At 36.7% G+C, this 23,732-nt stretch overlaps 1 protein-coding gene across 8 annotated transcripts; it reads left to right on the top strand.

Moving 5' to 3' along the window:
- The first annotated feature begins 2,851 nt into the window (after positions 1 to 2,851).
- LOC107793318 (SNF1-related protein kinase regulatory subunit beta-3-like) lies at positions 2,852 to 11,821 on the top strand. 8 transcript variants are annotated; one of them, XM_075249289.1, is made up of 4 exons: positions 2,852 to 2,945; positions 3,150 to 3,275; positions 10,798 to 11,070; positions 11,145 to 11,821. In XM_075249289.1, the coding sequence occupies exons 3-4, from the start codon at positions 11,032 to 11,034 to the stop codon at positions 11,454 to 11,456; spliced, it is 351 nt and encodes a 116-aa protein (XP_075105390.1). In that variant the 5' UTR covers positions 2,852 to 2,945; positions 3,150 to 3,275; positions 10,798 to 11,031; the 3' UTR covers positions 11,457 to 11,821. The 8 variants fall into 8 exon arrangements, with proteins under 8 accessions (XP_075105390.1, XP_075105386.1, XP_075105385.1 ...); XM_075249285.1 differs by having other exon boundaries at positions 2,853 to 2,945; positions 10,969 to 11,070; XM_075249284.1 differs by having other exon boundaries at positions 2,864 to 3,007; positions 10,969 to 11,070.
- Positions 11,822 to 23,732: the final 11,911 nt, after the last annotated feature.

Raw genomic sequence — 23,732 nt, 5'->3', positions numbered from 1 at the left:
GATTCTTTAAGATTCAAGCGAAAACCCATGGATTGAATCCATAGATGTGTTAGTTATAGCATTTGACAAAAAAATCATACCTTGAAGTGTATTATGTGTAGGGATTGACCTTTTCTCTTTCTAGAATTCAAAGACTCCAAAATCATGCATCTCTTTCTCTCTCCCCAACCCCCTTCTGTGTATAAAAAATGAGATGCATAGGCTTGGCTACGCGGGTTGACTATGCATGCTTGTATAGCCTATACATCTTAAGCCTTTCCCTTTTTCTAACATGTTTGTTTTGCCTACACATCATGCGTAGGCTACGCACAAAGACTATGCAGGTCCGCTGGGATCCCTTCCTCCCTTTTTTCTAAACCATTCAATTTGGGACCTTCATTTCTTCTTACATTCGTGCCCAAGTATTGTAATGATCTTGTTACTCTCGTGTGGGCCCGCACGTACTTTAAAATATCGTTAATTATTCTCTTAAGCTTATATTAAGCTTGATTAAAAAGATCTTGGGCTTTACACCATGTTTTGGAAGTAGTAATTTAATTTAATCATGTTCAAAATTCATCTTTGGTGTTAGGAGAAAGGCGAAATACATAAAGTGCCTCTTTAAGTTGTCCTCAACGATCAATTGAACATCTCAACTGGTCCCTTTACCAGTTTAACACTTCAAATAGCTATTAAGCATATCAAGTAAACACCCTAGTGCAGCACACCATATGCGTGAATTATACTTTCCTAATGAACCAATTAAATAGTGACACGTATCATTTTTAACTAAAACAAAAAAAAAATATCTGAACCCTTCCCGCACGCTCGCCCAACCTAACTTACCTTCTTCTTCACCTGAAATTGCAACACAACAGCAACAATGGAGGAATCCATATTTGTATTTCTGATATTCAAATTCAAAAGGAGGCATTTGCCCATGTGTGATATGATTGAAAACTTTCTGCAGACACAAAACAATTTCATGCCAATCAGATTTAATTACTCCAACATAAAGAGAATTACTAGAGGGTTCGAAGAGAAGTTAGGCGAGGGAGGTTATGGCAAAGTATATAAAGGAAAGCTTCGCAGTGGCAGGGATGTAACAGTGAAGATGTTGAGCAAACCTAAAGCTGGTGGAGGACAAGATTTATGAAAGAAGTAGCTACCATTGGAAGGATTCATCATGTGAATGTAGTTGGATATATATGTTCCTCGCCTCACTCCTCCATTAAAGAAATCGAGAAGAGAAAATTGGAGGAGAAGGAGGTATGAAAATTAGGTGGGGTCCACATTATTTTAGGAAAAGAAAAGAAATAATCTAATTTTAGGTAGGCAACTCGCGTCCACAAAGTGCATTTCACACTAACATGGTCGGGTGTTTAGTTGTTTAGTTGATCTTCTTTTGTGAACAAATAAAGTGTCTAGCTGAAAATGGCCTCTGTTGAGGTGTTCAGTTGATCGTTGAGGACAACTTAAAGGGGACTTTATGTATTTCGCCTAGGGGAAACCTTGGACGACTTGGGGTTGAGAGAAAAGGTTTTGTCTTCGAAAAATAGGACTAATTTCTCTCTCCCTGTTCCACTTTTATATCAAGGCTAGGGCTGCTTGCGTTTTGGCTCGCGCGCCACATTTTTGCGTTTGAGCGCAAATTTGCGTCGCATTTCCTGAAGATGTTATTTGATAAATCATGTAGCTCCAAACGACGAACGGTTTGATATTCTAAAAATAAGACTAAAAAATCATTCATTTGATATATAAATCCTAACTCGATTCATTATACATTAGGATCTATGATTGTTTGAACTTATGTCAGGTGTAGCTAAAGTTATTTTCATATCTTTAAACAATTTCCTTTTATTCCCAACTACTTCTAACCTCTTCTAAACATATATACAACCTTCCAAATTTAAGATTTAGGTGCTGCATACCTTCACCACTTTTCGACTATCCCTATGCACAACCTAGACAATGAGTGAGGATGTAACAGGTAGAAATATTAAACTTTCTTTATAGCATGTTTGGCCAAATCTAAATAGCTTATCTTTAAAATTGTCTTAGTTAAAAGTACTTTTCAAAAAAGTGTTATTGATAAGATGTAATTTGTGTTTGGCTAATTAATTTGAAAAATTACTTGAGTAATAATTAGTGTTTGAACAAACCTTTAAAAGAGTTTCTAAGTGTATTTTTTCAAAAGTATTTTTCAATAAAGTATTTCTAGGGAGAAGCTATATTTTGAGCTTGTGATTCAACTGAAAAATAATAATGTTTTATCTTGGGATAACGCATAAAATCCATCCCATCCTATGACCCATTTACCAACTACACACCTTTTCTTTTCGGGGGGTCCTATTACCCTAAACTTATTTTTACCATAATTGATTTAACATTATATGCTCAATTAAACCCGACACGTCAAATCAATTATGGTAAAAATAATGTTAAATCAATTATGATAAAAATAAGTTCAGGGGTAATAGAACCCCCAAAAAAAGGTGTGTAGTTGCTAAATGGGTCATAGGATAGGGTGGATTTTATGCATTATCCCTTTTATCTTTCTAAAAGCTTGACCTTATGAACTTTAACATTGGAAAAAAGACCAAAAAAATTTGACCAAACAAGTTACTACTCCCTCTGTTTCAATTTATGTGAACCCATTTGACTGGGCACGAAATTTAAGAAAAGAGAGAATATTTTTGAACTTGTGATGTAAAATGAGACACATATATTTTATATGGCTATAAATTATTGCATAAAGATAAATTGTTTCATGGTCATTCTTTTTAACACGGACCAAAAAAGAAATAGATTCATATAAATTGAAACGGCGGGAGTATAATTTATCGGAGAAAATCAATGGGGGATTCATTAATTATTTTGGAAGGCATAACATTCTTTCCTTGAACACAATTCATTTAGAAATTTTAAAAATTTGATTCTTTAGATTCTGTGGCGGAATTTTCTAAGTAAGAAATTGTCATTACCTTCATTTTCTTCATACTATAAAAATCGTTTCTTCTCTCTCTTGGTGCGTTTCACTCCTTTTTTCCCCCTCTCTTTCGTTTTATCCAAACTCAGGGGAATAATTGTTCCTTTCTTACTATGGTTTTACAAAAGTACTGATTGGGTTTAGGTTTAATTTGTGGGCTTGATTATAATTCTTCTTGCAGATGGTTTTGCCGCTCTGCGGAGATTCATTTACCATTTGAAAATTATTCCTTGGCATTTTTCTTTCCAAGACGAGGGCTTTCAGGGAAAACTGATTATTGAAAAGTGCCAAAGGCCGGCTGAATTAGGTATGTATTTTACAAGATCAGTGTAGTTTAACCTGTTGTAGCAGGTTACTGTTTATTTTAGGTTACCAATTAATAGTGCTATTAAAAGAATTACCTACGATCACTTTTGAGTGCTCTAATTGTGTAAATATTTTTATCAATGCATAAAACGTAGACTCTTTATTAATGCTCAGTTCTATGGAGTAAACCATAAATGCCCGTAGAATCTTGAATTACATACTAATATATCCATGTATTGCATACTCTATAAGTGGCATGTTTAGTTTGCAAGAACTTCTCCATTGTTTGTTTCGATTATTGAATACTGTAAGCTTTCCTTTTGTGAGACCCATTTTCAATTTCTGTAAGTTATGAGCTTTTAGTTCTGAGAAATTTGCTTGATTTCCTGGTTCCTTAGAGAACCTGTGGTTCAATCAATCAATTGCCTACGATTTAATCCTTCATTAGTTGGGGTTTGCTATATGAATCATCTGTATTTCTGTTCGTTCTGTTTATATAGGGCACATTTCCCTCTATGAGCATATCCATTTAATGTTCGCAGGATTTGTTAGTTTTTATAGTGATAGGTAGAATCACCATAAAAATGCTACTAAATCAAGCACCAGCGATTCTGTATCCAGGAGAATCTTGGCTAGTTGATCGAAGTGGGTAGCTCCCATGACTCCCCAGATCTCTTATACCGTAGGTACTTAGGTGGGTTGCCCTTAAATTGAAGGTGACGAGGTTGGAAGAAAGAAGTAGGATCCCTATTGACTAAAGCTTGGACTCTTGTTCTTGTGTGAGTCTTGAAAGTAGCGAAAGGTGAGAAATCAACATGATTACCTTTGAACGGACGCTCATTTTAATGACACTTCTTAGGGAGCAGGATCTGTTACGTAAGATCCAAAGATAGATAGCAAAGAAATATTTTATTTCTGAAAGCAACAGTGTTTTTACCTCTATCGTTTAGGTAGACTGATAGATCTTAGAAAAAATATGGTGGAAAGTCCGACGCATAACTATGTGTAACGCAATTTTTACCGTACAAAGGACTCTCAGCCTGTCAACTTAGAGCAAACCTCTTCCTTTATTGGGAATTCGGGCAGAATATGCAAGACTCACACAGGCGAAGTTAATTCTCTTGTTGAGGCTTTAAAAATGCATTTAATTTTAGATCATTTTCATCAGAGGTTGGGGTTGATCAGATTCTAATTCAAATAAAGCTCTTTGTCGACGTACTCTTTCTGCACTTATTAAAGCTGGTGTGAAGCTGCTATCAAGCTGTTATCAATATTCTGGTGATCTTGGTTTTAGTCTACCATCAGTTTGAAACACTTTTGGAATGATAACATGTGTCTTAAATAACAGTTGGGCTAAGATGTCTGTAATGGAATCTTGGGGCCACCTGTTGTTCTGCATGGTAGATAAATTTATTGTAACGCTTAAAGTGGAGGAGAACAGAACTACTGTAACAATAGTAGTTACTAGCATGGTCAGGAAATGAAAGTGGTTTCCACGCTTCAGGATCTCCCTATAACCACTTGTCAATATTAGTAATATGTGTCTAATGAGCAGTGTGGCCTTTGAGACGTGTACGCATATTGCTTTGCATGAATAAAGTGCATCAGTAGCTACTTGAATATAAATATGGGTGATAGGTTGCAAATTTTGCATTTCAAGGGAGTTCGAGTTTTTCATAGGAGATCCAAGATTCAAGGTGTTTCATGAGCAACTCTTTTGCTGAACCATCCACTTCCATGTAAGCTGATTTCGTTAAACTATGATTTGCTGTTTTCTCCTTTGAGCTGTAGCTCAGGTATAGGTCTAGTACATTTATGTCTTGCCATGAAAAAGGAAAATAAGCGTTCAAAATACTTTCTCAACATAAAATCTCCAGTTTCTTGTCCATATAACAACCAAACCTTATTTTATTAGTGTCAACTATATTGAACATTTCATGGCAACAGAAAATGGTTATTCTCCCACCAATTGGATGTAATCATTGATCATTTAATTTAGCGTGCATGATCATGTAGATCAGGATCTGATTTGTGAATGGGAAAAAGGTACCTGGTTGCATTTATTCATGCTTGTTTGTGCATCAAGGCACCCACATCTGTGCTCTGAGACTTGCTTTTTCAAGCAGATGAACCTATTGTTTTCGCTGAAATTCATTTTATACAGTTTGAAATTAATGACGAAATTCTTGCATGCACTTATCAAGATTTAGGACTACAGTAAAAAGTAGATAATTTCTCACAGTTGTCTTGTCCTTGTAGTCATTTCTTTTTGGCTGCTCCCTGTGTACCTTCTTTTCCTTCTCTTATTTTTTTTACTTTTCCCAGATATGGTCCCCACTTTCAAATTGGTGCCGCTCATATTTATAATCTTTGAACCTCTGAATTTGGAATAAGCATATAAAAAAATCTATCAAGTTAACCACGCTAATATAAGGAGGGAATATATAAACTTAACATACTGAACAATAGTTCAGGAAACGATTGGTAATGGTTTTACCTAGTGTGTTTGTAGGTGTTTTCTTTAGTTCTTGCAATTCTAGAGATGGATTAAAATAGAAATAGGGTGAAGGGAGTGAAATTGTAAATACTTTACCAGTTTCAGTTAAGCGAGGTAATTGAAATATTAAATATGAATGCATTGGTTTCACTAGGACATGGTCCAATCATTGCAAAGCTTTCTGATTGATGTGGGAATATTTTGAAGTTTATTTTGCTGCATGTTTAGGAATTTCTTGAGTACAAAAATGGGACTATGGGGGAGATGTGCAAAAGCTAGAGTTGTTAAAATGAAAAGAAGTAGAGTTTGGGTTGAGAACATGTAGCTTATATACTGCATACATGCAATTCTATGTAAATATACTTCTTGTTATTGTATTTCAATAGGTAATTATATAAACGGAAAAGGGTCATATTTATCCATGTACTCTTTAAAAATGGTTATATTTGTCCTTCATTATATTTTTTTGATATATTTATCCTTACCATTATACTTTAGGATCATATTTATTCCTGTACTCGAGGGTTACATTTGTCCTTCGTCATACTTTTTGACATATTTATCCTTACACTTATACTTTAGGATCATATTTGCCCCTCATCCATTAAATCCCCATGTCCCACCTTTGTTTTCCTACATGGTGCCTATGTGAATTTCTTTTTCCTCCAATTTAAATATGGTCAACTATTTAAGATAATTTAATCCGCGCACCCAATTTAAATATGGTCACCTATTTAAGATAATGTTCTTTTTCAGCTCCATATTTTTCGGATAGCAGCGGCAACATATTGGCAAACAAGAACTTTGAACTCAAAATCACTAATCTGATACAACTTACAATTATTGCAGTAACCAAATTAAATTACGAGAAGTTGCACAACAATGGAATTAATGACAAAGGTCCGTGCTTAAAATAGAGCACTGCCAGAAGCCTAATATTGTCTAGGATGGTTTCCTCAAACATATTTTTTCTCGAAAAGAAAATATTGCTCCCTCCTCTCATTTTATATGAAAGAATTCGATTACAAGGGTTAAAACATCTAGTTTTTTTTGTGATTTGGGTATATAATTTTCATGTTTTTCAAAAATAAAATAATATTACATATTTAAAAAAGTATATCTAAATAATTCAACTTTTTGGATGGCAGGGTCATGATTTAAAGTTTATGGGTTCTGATCTTGCTCATAGCTCATTTTAGTTATTAAGTTCGTAATTAAATATTTATACATATTTAATGTATTTCCTAATAGAACACAAATCTAAACAAAAGCTATAGAGTTCATTCAAACCATACCTAATACTCTAGCTCCACCCCTTATCTTCGACCTGGTTTAACATAAACCTACAATGACGAATAATATTAGAGTAATGTGAATTATCAGAATGAAGCCACTATATTTTATATATTGGCTGCCCAAAGACACAAATAAGTGCGGACAACCAAATTATGGTTTATGGTTTATGGTTAAATTAAATTATCTTAAATAATTGACCATATTTAAATTGGAGGAAAAAGAAATCCACATCGGCACCATGTAGGAAAACAAAGGTGGGACATGGGGATTTAATGGATGAGGGGCAAATATGATCCTAAAGTATAAGTGTAAGGATAAATATGTCAAAAAGTATGACGAAGGACAAATGTAACCCTCTTTGAAAAGTACAGGGATAAATATGATCCTAAAGTATAATGGTAAGGATAAATATATCAAAAAAGTATAACGAAGGACAAATATAACCATTTTTAAAGAGAATAGGGATAAATATGACCCTTTTCCGTTATATAAACCCTTGTATGTACTGACAACTGTTGAACATTGTGCCTGAGTGTAGTATGTCTATTTAGAAGCCATGATACTTGTGTGTGGCTTGGCAATCCACCATGAAGTCAAGATGGGTTAGTTCATGTTTTTAATTCTATCATCATGCATCTTTTCAGTATGGTAAGGAAAAAGTTGTATTTATTTACTACGGTACAATTAGCAGCTGTACATTGCCCATTCGTCAAAATAAAATTAACTTGCTAATTGCAGCTTTGACCATAGCAACTTTATGCATTTCACATGGAACTTTTGAGATATCTATATGTTCTTCAAGTGTTACTTGAAGATTGGTCTCGAAATTTGATATATTGAAAATGAAAATGGTTTAAGGAGGAATATTAACGGGAAATGTATCAATGCAGTTGAATGTAGTATTACTATTCATAGCATTCCTTTTGCAATTCTAGTTTCCTTAACACTATTTCCTGTTGTAGGACTGCTCCTCCATGATCATTTTTTGTTCAAATCTTGACATGGTTGAGGCCTCTGTTTAGTGGTGAGAGGAATGGAAATGGTGCAGTTGTGATTTTTGTGAATAGTATTGTTAGCAAGCCTGTTCGAGTATAGGTGGTGATGGTACTTTTTTCACTGGGAACTCAGTCAGGCTTGGCCTGGTTATGTAAACAGAGCCAAGCTCGGGTCTGGCTTCCTTGGATCTGCTTGCTTAATTGTAACAGCAGATGTCACCGTCTAATGACAAAAGATGGTGCCATCGCCGTGAGCAATAACAAGGTCAGATGGGTGGAACTCATCCATTTGATTGCTAGATTGCGAACAAACTTGTTGTGAGGTCTGCATTTTATTTATCTAGTATAAGTTGGAGTACCAAAAAATTGGGCAGGTTGGGTCGATAAGGGCAGCCCTGTGCACAAAGCATCCCGCGTTCACGCAGGGTCTGGGAAGGGTCGCACCCCAAGGAGTGTAATGTAGGCAGCCTACCTTGACGCAAGCATCAGTGGCTAATTCCACTGTGCGAACCTGTGACCTATAGGGTCAATGATACATCTTAATTGAGCACAAGCTACTAGCATTGGCTAATTTTTATATAACATGGAATAAAAAAATTCCTCCAATTTATGTGATGTAATAAGTATCTGCATATTTCGATTAAGTCTATATAAGATAATGTTAAGTTTGACTAAGAAATAATCCATGTCATCCAAACTATTCACGTCATTATGAAATTCTCATATTCCATTATCTTTTTGCTATTCAAATTCATTTCTTATATTCTCTTAGCATAACCACAATTTATTTTTATCCTGACTTATTATCTTATATGTTATGAAGGTTTAATCATAAAAGTTTAGTTTTGTGAAGTAATTCAAACTATTGATTCATAACTTTAATTGAATTTAGTTCTTGATTTAACCTCATTTGGCTAGACTGAATAATCGAGTGTCATGATGTTTGAACCCTCAGTAGTCCCCTAAAGATTCGGAAAAACAAAAAGTCAGCTCAGGCCCAGCTGGGTAATGTAGCAAATTTTAGTTGTTTGGGTTTCTAACAAAGTTCTATTCAATTCGTTGCTCAGGTCTACTTTGTGAGCATCCTTCTTTGTATTTCTGTTTTTCGTTCTCTTTTCCTTTTTTTTTTTCCTTGAGGAAGAGAGGATGTCTTAATGATGTGCTAATGGCAGTCTTATACCGATTAGATTAGTGCTGTCCCTAGGGCCTTAGTCTAGTGGTGAGAGAGTGCAGCTTGTGTTGTATGGGTTAGGCGAACATCACAAGTTCCTACATTGCCGCATACAAAGGCCTGATATTCAAGTGGAGAAGGGTAGAGGGATGTGCCTATTATCCATTGAGTACCGAACCATGCGCCACTAGCCTTCGGGGATTTCCCGTTAATAAAGAAAAACGAGATTAGTGCTGATAAATGATTGGAGGGGTATGTTAAAGAAGCTAGAGATGGATAATTTTTTAATTCTTAGATAAATTCACTTATCCAAACTGAAGAATAAAGGTTAGATGTAGCACTTAAGGCAATGCGGTAAGGTGGGTCTCTTGTTCTTTGGTGGTGCTGAGAGAAGAATATAGAATTATTAGCGAATAGGGAGACGTGGACTCATTCTTTTTTTTCTTTTGTTTTAAATTTCTTTTGAGAGCTGGGAAAGAGGGAGGGCATCATATTTGAAGGTAATACTTACGGTTTTCACATGAATTTGTTTTTTTTTCTCATCCTAGAAAATAAAAATTGAAGCACATACACTTTCCAAATTTTCAAGAAAATAAAAGATTTTTACGTTCACTGAAGTGCTTAACAGGAACTAGTTGTAGCTGAGGTCGTGCTCAAAATGAATTTATTGAGGTTGCTTATTGATTAATAGAAATAAACAATTTTATCCTATTTAGTTTGCTTTTCTTTTTCTTTTCGGTTTCTTTGTTTTTGTTTTTTTTAATCAGAGAATTGTTAGCTGGCTCCCAAGGAGTTGGAGAATGTTTGGCTTGATATTAGAGCCTTTGGATTTACTATTTGATCCTTGATCGTTAAAGCAGAACCTTTGGTTAAGATTCTTTGGATTTACGGGTGCGGCAACAAAAACGAAGAGTCTGCGCAACTTAGGTTAAGAACAATATGTTTCGAGGAGGTGACGTTTAGTTTATCTCTAGGTCAATACCCTTAATTTTTGGCCAACCCCCATCTTTGAAGATTTCTCATTTCTGTAAGATTGCAAAGTTAGAAGCAGTAGTTCCCCGGGCTCTGATTTTTGGCCAACTTTAGGTGCATCTTCTGGAATAGTGGAATTTAGATTAGGCTGAAGGATTTAGCATTTGAAAGGAAAGATCTACAGATGGAAGACGGACTGAGTCCTTGAAGGAACTAATGGATAAGTGTCAGATGAAAGGAACTCAAAAGGCAAATTTGAGGGGGTTAATAGTTTTCCTTTTTCTTCCATTGAACATCTTAAATTTTATTCCTTAATCCTTGTTATTTTGCTCTCTCTCTCTCTCTGTGCATGCATGCCATCTTGGTACATACGTTAAGGTGACGGAGATACTTGGATCTGTGTATAGACAGTGGTGAACCTTTGACCTCTTTAATTGAAAGATTACTGAATTTGGCCTTTGTCTTCCATCTCACGTGCCATACATATCGACATTATTTTTCTACTATATTACACTTATATTTTGTATTTCTTATCAGTTTCTGTTTAGGATATTTGTATTGTGAATATCTCAGTGTTTGATCTATTTGGCAGATGTCGTTTACCATTTGTTAAGCTTATCTTACGAGAACTTGGATTTTTCCAAGCTTTTTAAGTGTTACCTCTGCATTGATAATTGAGAGAAGATACCTAAATAGCTCGTGATTTAAGAGTTCAAAATATGCTTGATTCCCTTGATGACCGTAGAAGATGTTACACATTCAGGTTGACTTACTAAGGAAAGTTTCGTCGGCTTAAAACATCTTATTAGCTAGTCCTAGAAGCAACATGAACATGAATCACCCTCATCCATATGGTGAAGATCAAGTAAGTTTTAGATTCTTGTAACTTATGGTAGTGCTAATTTTTTAAGACAGCCTAAATCTAAGTTATGAACACAGGATGAAGCCACTGTCATGGGCTTTGAAGTTGCAAGATCACCTGATGCAAGTTACAACAATGTGTATCCTGGGCATGAAGATGTAGGGAGGGAACCACTGGCGGTACCGCCACATCTGCATCACACCTTGCTAAACCACCCAACAACAAGAGATCCCTCAACATCCCTACCGTTGCCACAGAACGTGGTGCTAAACCATCTGTATATTGAGAACAGAGAAGCCCCGAGGTCAGTTGTAGCACTTGGTGTAACACATCGTTTTCGCTCAAAATATGTTACGGTCATGCTTTACAAGCCCGTTCAAAGAAGGTGAGCTAGCATGTCGAACATGCCTGAATGTATACACCATCTTTGGCTTGTACTCTGATGGAAAACAGTAGACGTAAATACACAGCAGTCTGCAGTGGAGAATGATTATTTCTTCCCTGCTGCTAGTAGAAGGAAAATATGGTAGCAGGTATCCTTGGACTTGAATAATTGTAGTTAGATGTTCGATGGTTTTAAAAATTTACATGTATTATGGCAAAAAGTTAGTGATGTCCCTGTTAGTTTGGCTTAGCAATTATGTAACATTGTGCGGTTATTGGACTTAAGAATTTGGGAAGTTTACATGTAATATGGCAAGAAGTTACTGATGTCCCTATTAGGTTGGCTTACGATTCTGCTTATGGAGTTAAACATCTGTTAAGCATCTGCTTGTGTTAAGTTGATATAATAACAAGCTAACTCTCCATATCAAGCTTCATATGATAACCTCAAAGATAGAATAATAACATGTTATAAATGATAATATTGTACCAATGGTTTAATAATTCTTTGAACTATTAAACATATATAGCTTAAAACTCTTGATTAATGTAACCCCTGCATCTGTCCTTGTTTTCTTTTCTCCTTTTGAAAAAAAGTACTCTTTACGTTTCAATTTATGTGAAGAATGGGTTCGGAGTTTAAGAAAAGAGAAGATTTTTGAACTTGTGATATAAAATGAGGCACATATATTTTTTGTGGTTATAAATTATTACATAAAGATAAATTGTTTCCAAATAAGGAAACAGATTATTTTTTAGCACAAACTAAAAAGGAAATAGGTTCACGTACGATGTAACGGAGGGAGTAAGTGTTTGCTTGATATTCTGACATAAATTTGCACCATATGGCTTTTGTAAAGCCACTTTTTAAAATTTGTCCATTTTTCAAAAAGTTCTCCAAATACAGCATTCCACTTGCAAAATACATTGCAGGTAAAAGACCATACAATTACCTTAAAGGTAGAATTTTTGATTTTGTGTCGTCAAGATCCATCTCCTGGTTGACAAGCTAGAATAGTCAGTAGAAATCAGATTGAGGAACAAAAGACGAGTACAAAAGATTTAGACGTCTTTCTTTTCTCTCTTACAATCTACCGTTTCTAACCCATGCGCTGTCCACCCACATCTCTGCCGGCCTCCGACAGGCGCTATGGCATATCCAAACGACCCCCCAATTGGGGCGGACTCATCCATGGGAGCAATTCAAGCAAAAACCACAAATCCCCACAACCCCAATCTCTATAAACATCCAAAACCAAGCACCAGAAATCTCAATCCCTAATGACTAACCTTGTTATGTCTGTAGAAGGAGTACCTCTAAATTGGGAAATTGATGAAATTAGGGTTTTGATTTGGAAAGTGAGCTGATCGATACGTTTAAGAGATGTAAATGGGAAAGGCGACGTGGCAGCTTATTACCCCTTCATGAACACATGTGTTGTAATAGTTAGTTGTATTGGATGGCAAAGATTAGAAGTCAGCTTAATCAATAAAGGGCCCAGATCAATCCTCAATTGAGGCAGTTAGTGGGTTGTTAGTTAGTTAGTGGGCTGTAACAGATTGGGCCTTACATTCCAAGGAGCTGGAACAGAGACGGTTATGCAAATTTTGGTAATTCATTTCCCATCCCTTTTTCTCTCTTCGTTCTTTCTTCTCTTCTCTTCTCTCCCTTACCTCACTTCTTATTTTCTCAGGTGATCCGCCATTAAAGCTCAAGCTTCAGCTGAAGACCATTAGTTCTAATTGTAGTTTCTGAGATGTAATTTTGTTGGCAGTTATCAATAAAAGTTCAAATTCCATTTTTGTTGTCAATTTACGTACGAGCATTACATTTGGTATCAGAGCATCTCCTGGCTCTACAATAATGACTATTATGTAAACTTGATCCAAATATATGGAAGACAGTCTCAAGAAGTTAAAGACACAACTACAAAATCACGTTACAGAGGAAAGTAAGAAATCCGAGTCTATAGATGCCAAAATCGATAAACTGGCGAGAAAGTTCGATGTGTTGATGGAAAAATTGTTGCCAAGTCACGCAGGTATACTGGGTAGTGCACCAGTGGAGATCCATCAGCAAGAAGAAAAGGGAAGTGGCCTTAGAAGAGAGCAGGTCCCTGTTGCTTTGGTCAATGATCGAAGTCACCATAACAATCATGGCCGCTACAATTCCAGGGTGGAGTTCCCTTATTTTGATGGTATTGTGGGAGCAGATCATTGTTCTTGGCTGAGAAAGTGTGAAAGGTATTTCCATTATAACCATGTGTCCAATCCAGAGCAAAAACTTGAAGAAGTAGTACTACATCTCAATGGAAGAGTCGAGGCCTGGTACTTTTCCTATCAGTTAAGCAAAGGGAATGTTAGATGATCAAAGTTTTTCGAAGAAATCTATAAGAGGTTCCAAGATGCAGACAATAGTAAATTCAATCTCATTGGTGAATTTAAGAAGATAGAGTAGAAGGGAACAGTCAATGAATACTTGGAGAAGTTTGAGGATCTAAAGGTTTGGGTTCTGATCAGAAGCCCTATAATACCAGAGGAATTCTTCCTAGAATTCTCTGTAGAGGGCCTTAAAGAAAATATAAGGCATACAGTGAAGATGCTAATCCCTATAACCTAAGCCAAGCTGTGGAAAAGGCTAGACATCAAGAAAGGGTAATTGAAACTTGGAATAAGAAAGGAAAGGCTACTTTGGGTAGAGGATCAACCTATGGAAATTTCCAACAGACAAACACTCACAATCCAACAATGGGTGCCAAGGGAGCAGTGACATCAAATTATTCTGCACAAGGAAACAAAGGTTTTGATAACAGGAGGAATAATGGATTGTGTTGGAAATGTGGGGACAAGTATTTCCATGGGCATGTGTGCAAACAGAAGCAAATCAATGCTATGGCTGCTTCTGAAGACCAAGCTATAGTGGAGGCAATGGAAGAAGGAGAAACTGTAGAAGAAGGCAGCCCAGAAGATCAAGCAGATGAGGAAGTCATAGATGAGGCCATCAGACTCAATGCTCTCTCTAGGACTGAGGTTCCAAGAACAATTAAACTAAGAGATAAGTCCAAGAGGAATTCAATAACTATCTTATTGGATTCATGAAGCACCCACAACTTCCTGGACATAGAGACTACTAAGAAGATAGGGTGCAAGATTACAGAGACTGCTCCTATGAGGATCACTAGCAAATGGTAGTTACCTCATGAGTAGGCATACCTGCCACAGGTTCAAATGGGTAATTCAAAGAGTGGAGTTTGAGGATTCTATGATACTAGTAAGATTGGGAGGAAATGATATGATATTAGGAGGAGATTGGATGAAAGGCCATAATACAATATTGCTAGAGTTGTGGGGTACAAGGTTCAAGTCACCCACAAGGGAAAAATAGTAGAGTTCAAGGGTATTTACAGCCAAGGGGAACTTAAGAGCATGTCAGTCACTAGAGTCAAACACCTATTGAATAAGAGAAAAGCTATCTGGGCTCACCTATTTACTCTAACTGCAGAAAAAGTGGAAGATCAGGAGCAGGTACCTATAGTGATACAGCAAGTTCTGAAGCAGTTCCCTAATGTGTTTGAGGAGCCAACAAGCCTTCCTCCCAAGAGGAACCATGACCATCATATTCCCTTGAAACCCAACACCACACCAGTCAGCATAAGGCCTTACAAGTACAATTCCTTTTAAAAGTATGAAATTGATAAACAAGTCAATGAGATGCTAGCAAATGGAATAATACAGCCTAGTCACTCCCCTTTTTCTTCACCAGTACTACTAGTTAAGAAGAAAGATGGAAGTTGGAGGTTATGTATTGACTACAGATCCCTTAATAACAAGACTGTTAAGGAGAAGTTTTCTATCCCTCTAGTTGATGACTTAATGGGGTAGTTACATGGTACTTGTATCTACTCTACATTTGACAAAAAGGTTGGTTACCAATAAATTAGAATGGGGGAAGAGGATGTGTACAAAACATCCTTTAGAACACATTTGGGGCACTATGAGTTCAAGGTTATGCCTTTTGGCCTAACCAAGTCCCCTGCTATATTCCAATCCCTCATGAACCATGTGTTTAGAGCTTATTTGAGGAAGTTTGTTCTGGTTTTCTTTGATGATATATTAGCCTACAATGCCTCATTAATTGAATACAAACAACACCTTGAAAGAGTACTGGAATTTCTGAGGGAGGAGCAACTATTTGCCAAACTTTCTAAGTGCTCTTTTGGATAGTCAAATGTGGAGTATTTGGGGCATATTATCACCGGGGAGGGTGTAGCTACATATCCAAGTAAAATAGAAGCAATGACTAATTGGACTGTTCCTAAATCCATCAAAGCTCTAAGGGGATTTGCGGGTCTAACAGGCTAATACAGGAGGTTTATACAATCTTATGGTATCATCAGCAGCTCCTTTTTTTTAGAATAAAAAAATCCACTAGGCGATGTGCCTCGGGCTAGTTTTTATATATATATAATAAAAAATAAAAACAAATTAGCATGTTGTCTTACAACGAGTAAAACTATAAGAAATGAAAAATACATAGATCCTATTACCAATATTTGGATTTTAAGGCCCGACACTGATATTACAATTTGATCTAGTAAATATGTAAGCTCGTACAAAACATATAAAAGTAGCCTATTATAGCGATAAGCCATATTCTAGAATTGTAACGTATTGGTTGCCATTATAGTCTATCTTCGTGTTCATACCAGTAGGATAGCCACACGCTATTGTACATATTTTTAATTCTGGACCGAATTTTGATTCGCATGCAGCTGTTCTTTAGCTTTCCATGCACCAAACATCCACTTGTGCTTGTGAAATTGCCCATTGTACCCACACTACCCATATTAGGCATTGATTTATTTGTCTAGGTTGTGCCCTTGTTATCCTTATAATTCCATGAGAGTCTTCCTATAGAAAAGCACCAGTGTAGTGCATTGTAGTTGTTATAGAACTAGCTGGACAGCTCGCTATGCTCAATCTATAGCAGGGAGACGCATGCCACACACTGAGAGTCGCCCAATCCATAGCGAAATGGAGCTGGCGTGGTAGCAGGCGATGCCTGGGTATTAATCTGGCGTCTGGTCCAGCTCGGCGTGCTCTAAAGTGAGCTGGGAAGGGTGTTACGCACACTCTATTGCATGGAGAAGCTGGCCACAGACCTTGCACCGCTAGGTCCATAGCGAGATGGAGCTGGCGAAATAGCTGGTGACGCCTGGATGTTGAGCTCGTGTCTGGTCCAGCTGGGCGTGGTCTAAAGCGTGCTGGGAAGTATGCTACACCTACCGAGGATGGTTGTTCAGGAAGACGCTTCCCTAAAGCAAGAAATGTGAGCAAAGTTAAGCTTAAGAAACTGTATGTGCCAGTTACGCTAAGTGTCACCCTCTAGAGTAAGGGAATTTGTCATCCTTGGTACAGAAAAATTGCCGCAAGGCGAGTAAGGATCATTGATGTTGAGAAACGACGCCAAAGATGAAGAGGTAAAACATCTATAGGTAGATCCTCGTGGCTTCAGCTTTTAGTACAACCCAAAAGGAGGGAATATGGAGTGATGTGGCATTAAGTGAGAATTAAGTGGTTCTAGCGACTATGGAATGGTAAAGGAAGAATGCGATAAATGAAAGAGGAATGAGATGGAACTTATCCAAATCTTACAGATGCGCTACGATTCAAGAATATTGTGCAAGCACGATGTCACTGAGAGGAAGTAAAGGTTCCTGCCCGAGCTGTTATTGATAAACAAGGAGCCGGTGCGAGATGTAAATTAAGACAATAGAAATAACCCAAGAAAGATTACAAGGAATATTGATATGAGAATGGACCAACGAGTAGTTAGTAATTAGTCAGGAAGATCCCAGTTATGGCTAAATAGGAGGTTACAAACGAGTCATCAGATCGTGTAAGATAAACATAGTAGAACCCAACATGGAGAATTCAGCCTCGAAGAATATCATTATAATATGTGAGATATATTCAAATAAGAGTCGGGTTAGTTAAAGGTAACGTATGAGTGTTACGGGGATAAAAGAAAGTGCCACTGGGAAGGCAGTCAAAATATCAGTTCAAAAGCAACCATACAAGCACAACGGCATGGAAGTCAGCAACTACGGATGATTATACGCAAGTAAGGACATCAAAAAGGTCCGTAATAAGCTCACAACTTTACGAGAGTCAAGGGTTCTCCCTAAGTACTACAACGAAAGACTAGCTGAGGAGATAAGAAAGAAGGCTTCAACCTAAGCACAACGACCTAAAGAGGAAATGGTCATGTAACAACAATCTCACAATAACATTGTAAGCATTCCAAAGGAAAGTGGCACCTACCGTGGCTAATGAACGGGAAGTAAGAATTAAAAGTAATATTCGAGATCATATGAGTTGTATGAAAACTCTGGCAAGTGTGGGCACTAAGATAAGCTAAGTATGGATGCAACAAGGGGGTAGAAAGACCAGGAAAAGTAATAGCTTACGTTGAAAGAAAGCTAAGATGGAACGAAAGAATTATTTGATCAATGATCCAGGGTTAGTACGTTATGGATACACTCAAGATTTTGGAGCATTATCTAGGCAGCATATTTGTTGACAATCATACAACCACAGAAAACTTTGGTATAATTTAAAAGAAAGAATTGAGCCCGGGGCATAGATAAAGGATTGAATTGTTAAAAGATTGTATCATGGATATTCCATAACGCCCATGAAAGGCTAATGTAATAACTGATACCATGAGCCACAGATCGGAAGATAGATTAAGCCTACGTAAAGGCTGATCAGAAGGAAGAAGAAACTAAAGAATTACATCACCTAAGTAAATCAGGAGTCTGATTATTGGACCTAGAAAAATTATAGAAGTTGTTCTTGAGAACATGACAGAATCACTCTTAATATTAGATGTTCAAGAGAAATAACACTGCAACTATAATCTATAATGGCTCTACAAGGAAGCTAGTTAGAAGAAGTACCAGCCTCATAAGAAGTCAATACGAAGCTCCCACCAGGTTGTGTATGTACCAGAGGTGCGAATATTATAATAGAGCTTCAAGTTATGGACGTGAATTACACCTAGGTGGAAGGGAGGTTATGAATGAGATAGAAGATATGATATGAGATTTTAAGTAAGTAAGGTAAAAGTGAACAACATACAAGATACTCAAATGCAGAAAGTTGTGAATAGTCCATACTTTAGATAGAAGGTTATAAGCACGGGGATTCAATATCTAGGAATGATAGCGGTATCGTTAGTGGCATATCTTCCAGCCCGTGATTTCTAGGTATTGAGAGGTGTTGTTAAAAGAGTTTAGAAGAGTTAGAGACGATATGATGTCTCGCTTAATATTCCGAAATAACACAAAGAAATCTATGGTGCAAGCAAGTTGATGAAAGGTTGCAAGTAGTATAAATGGATATATATAGGTTGCAAGCTTAAGCATGGTAGAGAGACAAGGTTTTAGGAAGACAGGAGTAAGGATAAGAAAAGGCGAGTGAGAAGGTGACGAGAATGGATAAGTCCTCGGGATTAAGCCCATGAAAACAAGAAGAGCTGATGGTTTCTTTAAGTTATAAAAAGCTCAGTATAGCTTGAATGAACTCAAAGAAGTCTAAGACCAGTAGCATTTAGAAAAGATGGAATGCTGCCCTGATAATACAATGACGATGTAATTATGATGGATAAATGATGACGTTTTGGCCTTCGAGTGAGTAATGATTTGAAGACGATTTCATGCATTGTACGATATTAAAATACCCACATAATTGAATCACATTGGGATGCTATAAAATACGGCCATTGAAGTATAGTATCACCCCTAAATGGATCAGGAAAATCACTTCAAATATTCCTCGATGGAACGTAAGCCTTAGTGGCAAGGTATGACATAAGAAATTTCAACTTATTAGTGGTATATTGTAGATTAATATTGAGGTGAATCAATAATACATGGACAAAAGTCACAAAATATGAGATGAGATTAAGCCGCCATTCTTAAAACGAATGGTAATGAAGGACTGAGATTTATACCTAAAGGATATGCAACAAAAGTAACTGGGAGCTTGGTAAGCATACCTCAGTAGAGGTAGATTGAAGTAAAAATTATGGTATAGTATAACCCATGTAAATGCAGTAAAGTCGTATGAATGGATAATCAGATCTATGAAATATGATATGGCCATATTCGCAAGTTCTACAAAGTATCGAGCAAAGGACTTCAGTATACCTATAGAGTCCCAGAGAGGCATCCTATTAAGCCTTGTATATACAAAGTAAAGCGTAGATATTGACTAAAAGATAAAAGAAAAAAGGAAAGATGAATCGCATAAGTGCACTTACAAAGCCAGGGTCATACAGGCTGCATGACAGGAGGTAACAACAGTTGCAAGATTAGGAAGATTACGACCACAGGTCATGACACGAGCAAAAATACTAAAGGGGGAATACTCTAGACTTTGGATTTATTCACAGAGCAATTGCTTAAATGGAAAGAAGAGTATTAAGGTATTCATAAGAGCTATAAGTTACGAAAATGATAAGAGCATCAGTCAACATTCGAGGAGTAATGTTCCAAAGGGGGGAATGATGTTATGCCCGACAATATTACGTCAATATTACGTCCTGCAGTATTATATTACGATGATGTTATACTCTACAATAATATGTTACGATGGTGTTACCCTCTGCAGTAATATATTTCGATTGATGTTGCATCCTGCAATATTTTACGTGGAATTTGTTGTAAGGTAATTGACATCAATCCAAGGAAAAGATTATTTGGGGATTATAAGGATTATTCTATTTCACAAGTGATTAGTAAATTCATAAAGGTGAAAGGGGGAGCAAGTCTAAGAAAATGAATTTTGTCAAAGTTTGGCATTTTGGGATAAAATACGGCCCGAGCTAAAATACCCGATATTTATGGACTAGTGCCATACAAGGTACTACATGGCCATGATAGTAAGGTATACAAGGTATGTTAAAAGAGAGTAGTATTTAATTAAGTTGAGATAATTTTTAAATTATACGGGTAATTGATTAATTACCGGATAACAGTACATTATCTAGTTAACCAATAAGTGAATAGGAATTACAAGTGGCAAGAAACCACAATTCAAGAAATGACTAAGGGACTTATTTGCTTAGGTGGATACCTATGGACACTTGGAATTACATAGGAAAAAACTTAATTTACAAGTCTTATCCATTTCATTCTTGGACAAAGACAAGAACGTGTAAGACAAGTCTTAAATAAGACTTTTAAAGTCTTATCCATAAGTCTTAAATAAGACTTTTAATCATTTTTTTGGAAACTTAGTAAGCCATTCATTAAGAAACCACATTCTGTCTTTGGATTCAAACCAAAGACGTTAGAAGCAGGCCATTTTGTCCAACATTCAAATCCAATGTGAATTATAAGAAATTCAAACATTATTCCTTCTAAAACTCAAAGAGCCAGAAACGTTTTCTTCTCAATTTCAAAGGATTCAGTCAAATTTCGTTCAACATATTTCATGGAAGCAGAAGCTTCACTCCGTTCAAATAATTCCAGGAACAGGTATGTTAAGGTTATCCCTTCTTTCTTTTGGCATGATCCATACGATACGAATAAAATGTGCAAATGCACAAATTTCTTAAATGACTCTATTCATAGAAGTATTAGAGATATCTATGTTCTTGAATTTCCATGTGTCATAATATTTTATCATCTATTCATGGGTCTCATAAATATATGAAAGTTGAAAAAAAAGAGTTTACTTTATGATATTGCTTAAAGTCAAAATGGTCTTATGACAATTCCGAAAGATTTTATTAACGTACTTTTCATGCATTGCATTCATGTGCATTGACCCATGACCAGACGACATTATATACGCGTATATGTGTATGTATATATATATATATGTATATGTATATGGGATATGGAAAAGGTTATGGCGTTATATATGAACCACCACATGATCAGCTGGTATACGTTGATGATGTTACTCACAATGGCTGAAATAGGATTCAAACGACGTTATATACGCGTATATATGTATGTATATGGGATATGGGAAAGGTTATGGTGTTATATACGCACCACCACTTGATCAACTGGTATATGATGATGATTTTGCACACAGTGACCGATATGATATGATGGGATACCCTCAGAGGCTGATGATGTAATGAAACATGTATCTATGCACAACATGACATTCATACGCATATGCATAACGCTAAAAGTAATTCATGATTTACAAAGTTATTCAGACTTACAGGTTGAGTCATGTACTCTATATTTCTTCCATGTCTCTTATGTATTTATTTATGTGCCTTACATACTCCGCACATTATTCATACTGACGTCCCTTTTGCCTGGGGACACTGCGTTTCATGCCCGCAGGTCCCGATAGACAGGTCGAGAGCCCTCAAAATAGGCTATGAACTCAGCGGAAGATGTTGGTGCACTCCATTTGCTTCAGAGTTGCTTGTTTGTTTAGTAAGATTTAGACGTGTATTGTTTGTTTTGGTGGGACTCTGTCCCGACCTTTATGACATTTATGTACTCTTAGAGGCTTGTAGACATATGTCGTGTACGTGAAAGATTGTACGGCCTTGTCGGCCTATGTTTTGAGTTTATAAATGATTATGTTGGCCTATTAGGACCGTATGATACGTGTATACGATGATGTAATAAGAAATATACGTTATGTTGGTACTCGGTTGAGTAAGGTACCGGGTGCCCGTCGCGGCCCATCAGTTTGGGTGGTGATAATTTCCCTCAACCTTTCATCATCCCAAACTCCCTCTTAAGCAACATCATACACATTGTGTATTGATTCATCACAATAAAACTCTGGAGGAGTAACAACATATAGTGCACCTAACCCTGTCCGATTATCAAACCAAAACAATGAGGACCCCATTTTCAGTTGCCACAATATCTGATGCTCCACCAAATTCCTACACTCCAACATTCTTCTCCAAGTATGAGACCCAGCTCTCCAAGGCACCACCAATGCATTTAGCTTCTTACAATATTTTTGACTCATAAAGGAACTCCAAAGAGTAGGTTTTGTTCTAAAGTTCCACCAAAGCTTACAAAACAAAGCTTTAGCAACATCAAGTAATGATCTAAAACCAACTCCTACTTCCTCTACTGGCAGACATAAATTTTTCCATGATGCCTAATGTTTGCTTTTTCCATCGACTAAATTACTCCAAAAGAATTGAGCAAACATTTTGTGTAGCTTTTCAATGACATAGTTGGGGGGGATTAACAACAGAGAGAAGGTGAATAAGCATACTTTTAAACACATGAGTAATCAACACTGCCCTACCCCCTATGGACAAGAGCTTTCCCTTCCAAGATTGTAACTTATCAAGAACCTTTTGAATAAGTCCTTGATAGTACTCCATCTTCCTTCTAGAGTAAAAAATAGGACACCATAAATAAGTAAATGGAATTTCTTGCCTTTCTATCCCAGTAAAGCTTTGAACCTTGATTACCACCTCCATGCTAGCTGAGTGATGCATATATAGGGCTGATTTGGATTTGTTTATAAGTTGTCAAGAGGTAGCTTCATATTCACCAAGTACCTCCATAATAAGCCTCAAAGAAGTAGCATATGAAGAGGATAAAATGATAGTATCATTAACATAAGCTAGATGATTAATTTTAGGACTCCATTTAGGCAATCCAAAACCAAAAAGTATGGATTCCTGTGAAGTGAATTAAGCCCCTTGACAGAGCCTCCGCTGCCAATATGAAGAAACTAGGAGACAAAGGATCTCCTTGCTTGACTCCTCTAGTTGATCTGAAGAATCCAAATGGTTGACCATTAAGTAGCACTGAGTACCAATTATTATAGATAAGACCAAAGATTAAACCAATGAATCTCTCACAAAACCCCATCTTTCTCTATACTTTTGTCAAGAAAAACCAAGAAAGTCTATCATAAGGTTTTGTCATATCATGCTTCATCACCACATTTGGACCTGCCTTAGTTCTCAATCTTATATCAGTGATAATCTCCTAGGTAAGTAACACATTCTCCACAATGCTTCTCTCTTTAACAAAACTATCCTGCTCATCCGAAATTAGGTTAGGAAGAAGCTCCACCATCCTCTCATGAATAACTCTTGAAAACACTTTACGGACCCCGCTAATGCATTCCTGAACGTATACTTGTACGCTTTCGCACTAGGCCCCCTTGATAGGGTCGTGCTTGATTTCTGCCTAAAGTATCAAGTTACTTTGGCGTAGATACATCTATCATTTTGGCGAGTAGTGCTGATGATGAGATTC

Source organism: Nicotiana tabacum, chromosome 3 (genome assembly GCF_000715075.1).
Source record: "Nicotiana tabacum cultivar K326 chromosome 3, ASM71507v2, whole genome shotgun sequence".
NCBI classification, from domain to species: domain Eukaryota; kingdom Viridiplantae; phylum Streptophyta; class Magnoliopsida; order Solanales; family Solanaceae; genus Nicotiana; species Nicotiana tabacum.
Note: the sequence above shows the minus strand (reverse complement) of the source record. Positions and strands in the feature narration are given on the sequence as shown.

Bases quoted from the DNA above. Each gene is read 5' to 3' on its own strand.
- LOC107793318 (XM_075249289.1), top strand. From the start codon at position 11,032: ATGAACATGAATCACCCTCATCCATATGGTGAAGATCAA. The intron at 11,071-11,144 runs GTAAGTTTTAGA...TTATGAACACAG, and splicing joins ATCCATATGGTGAAGATCAA to GATGAAGCCACTGTCATGGG.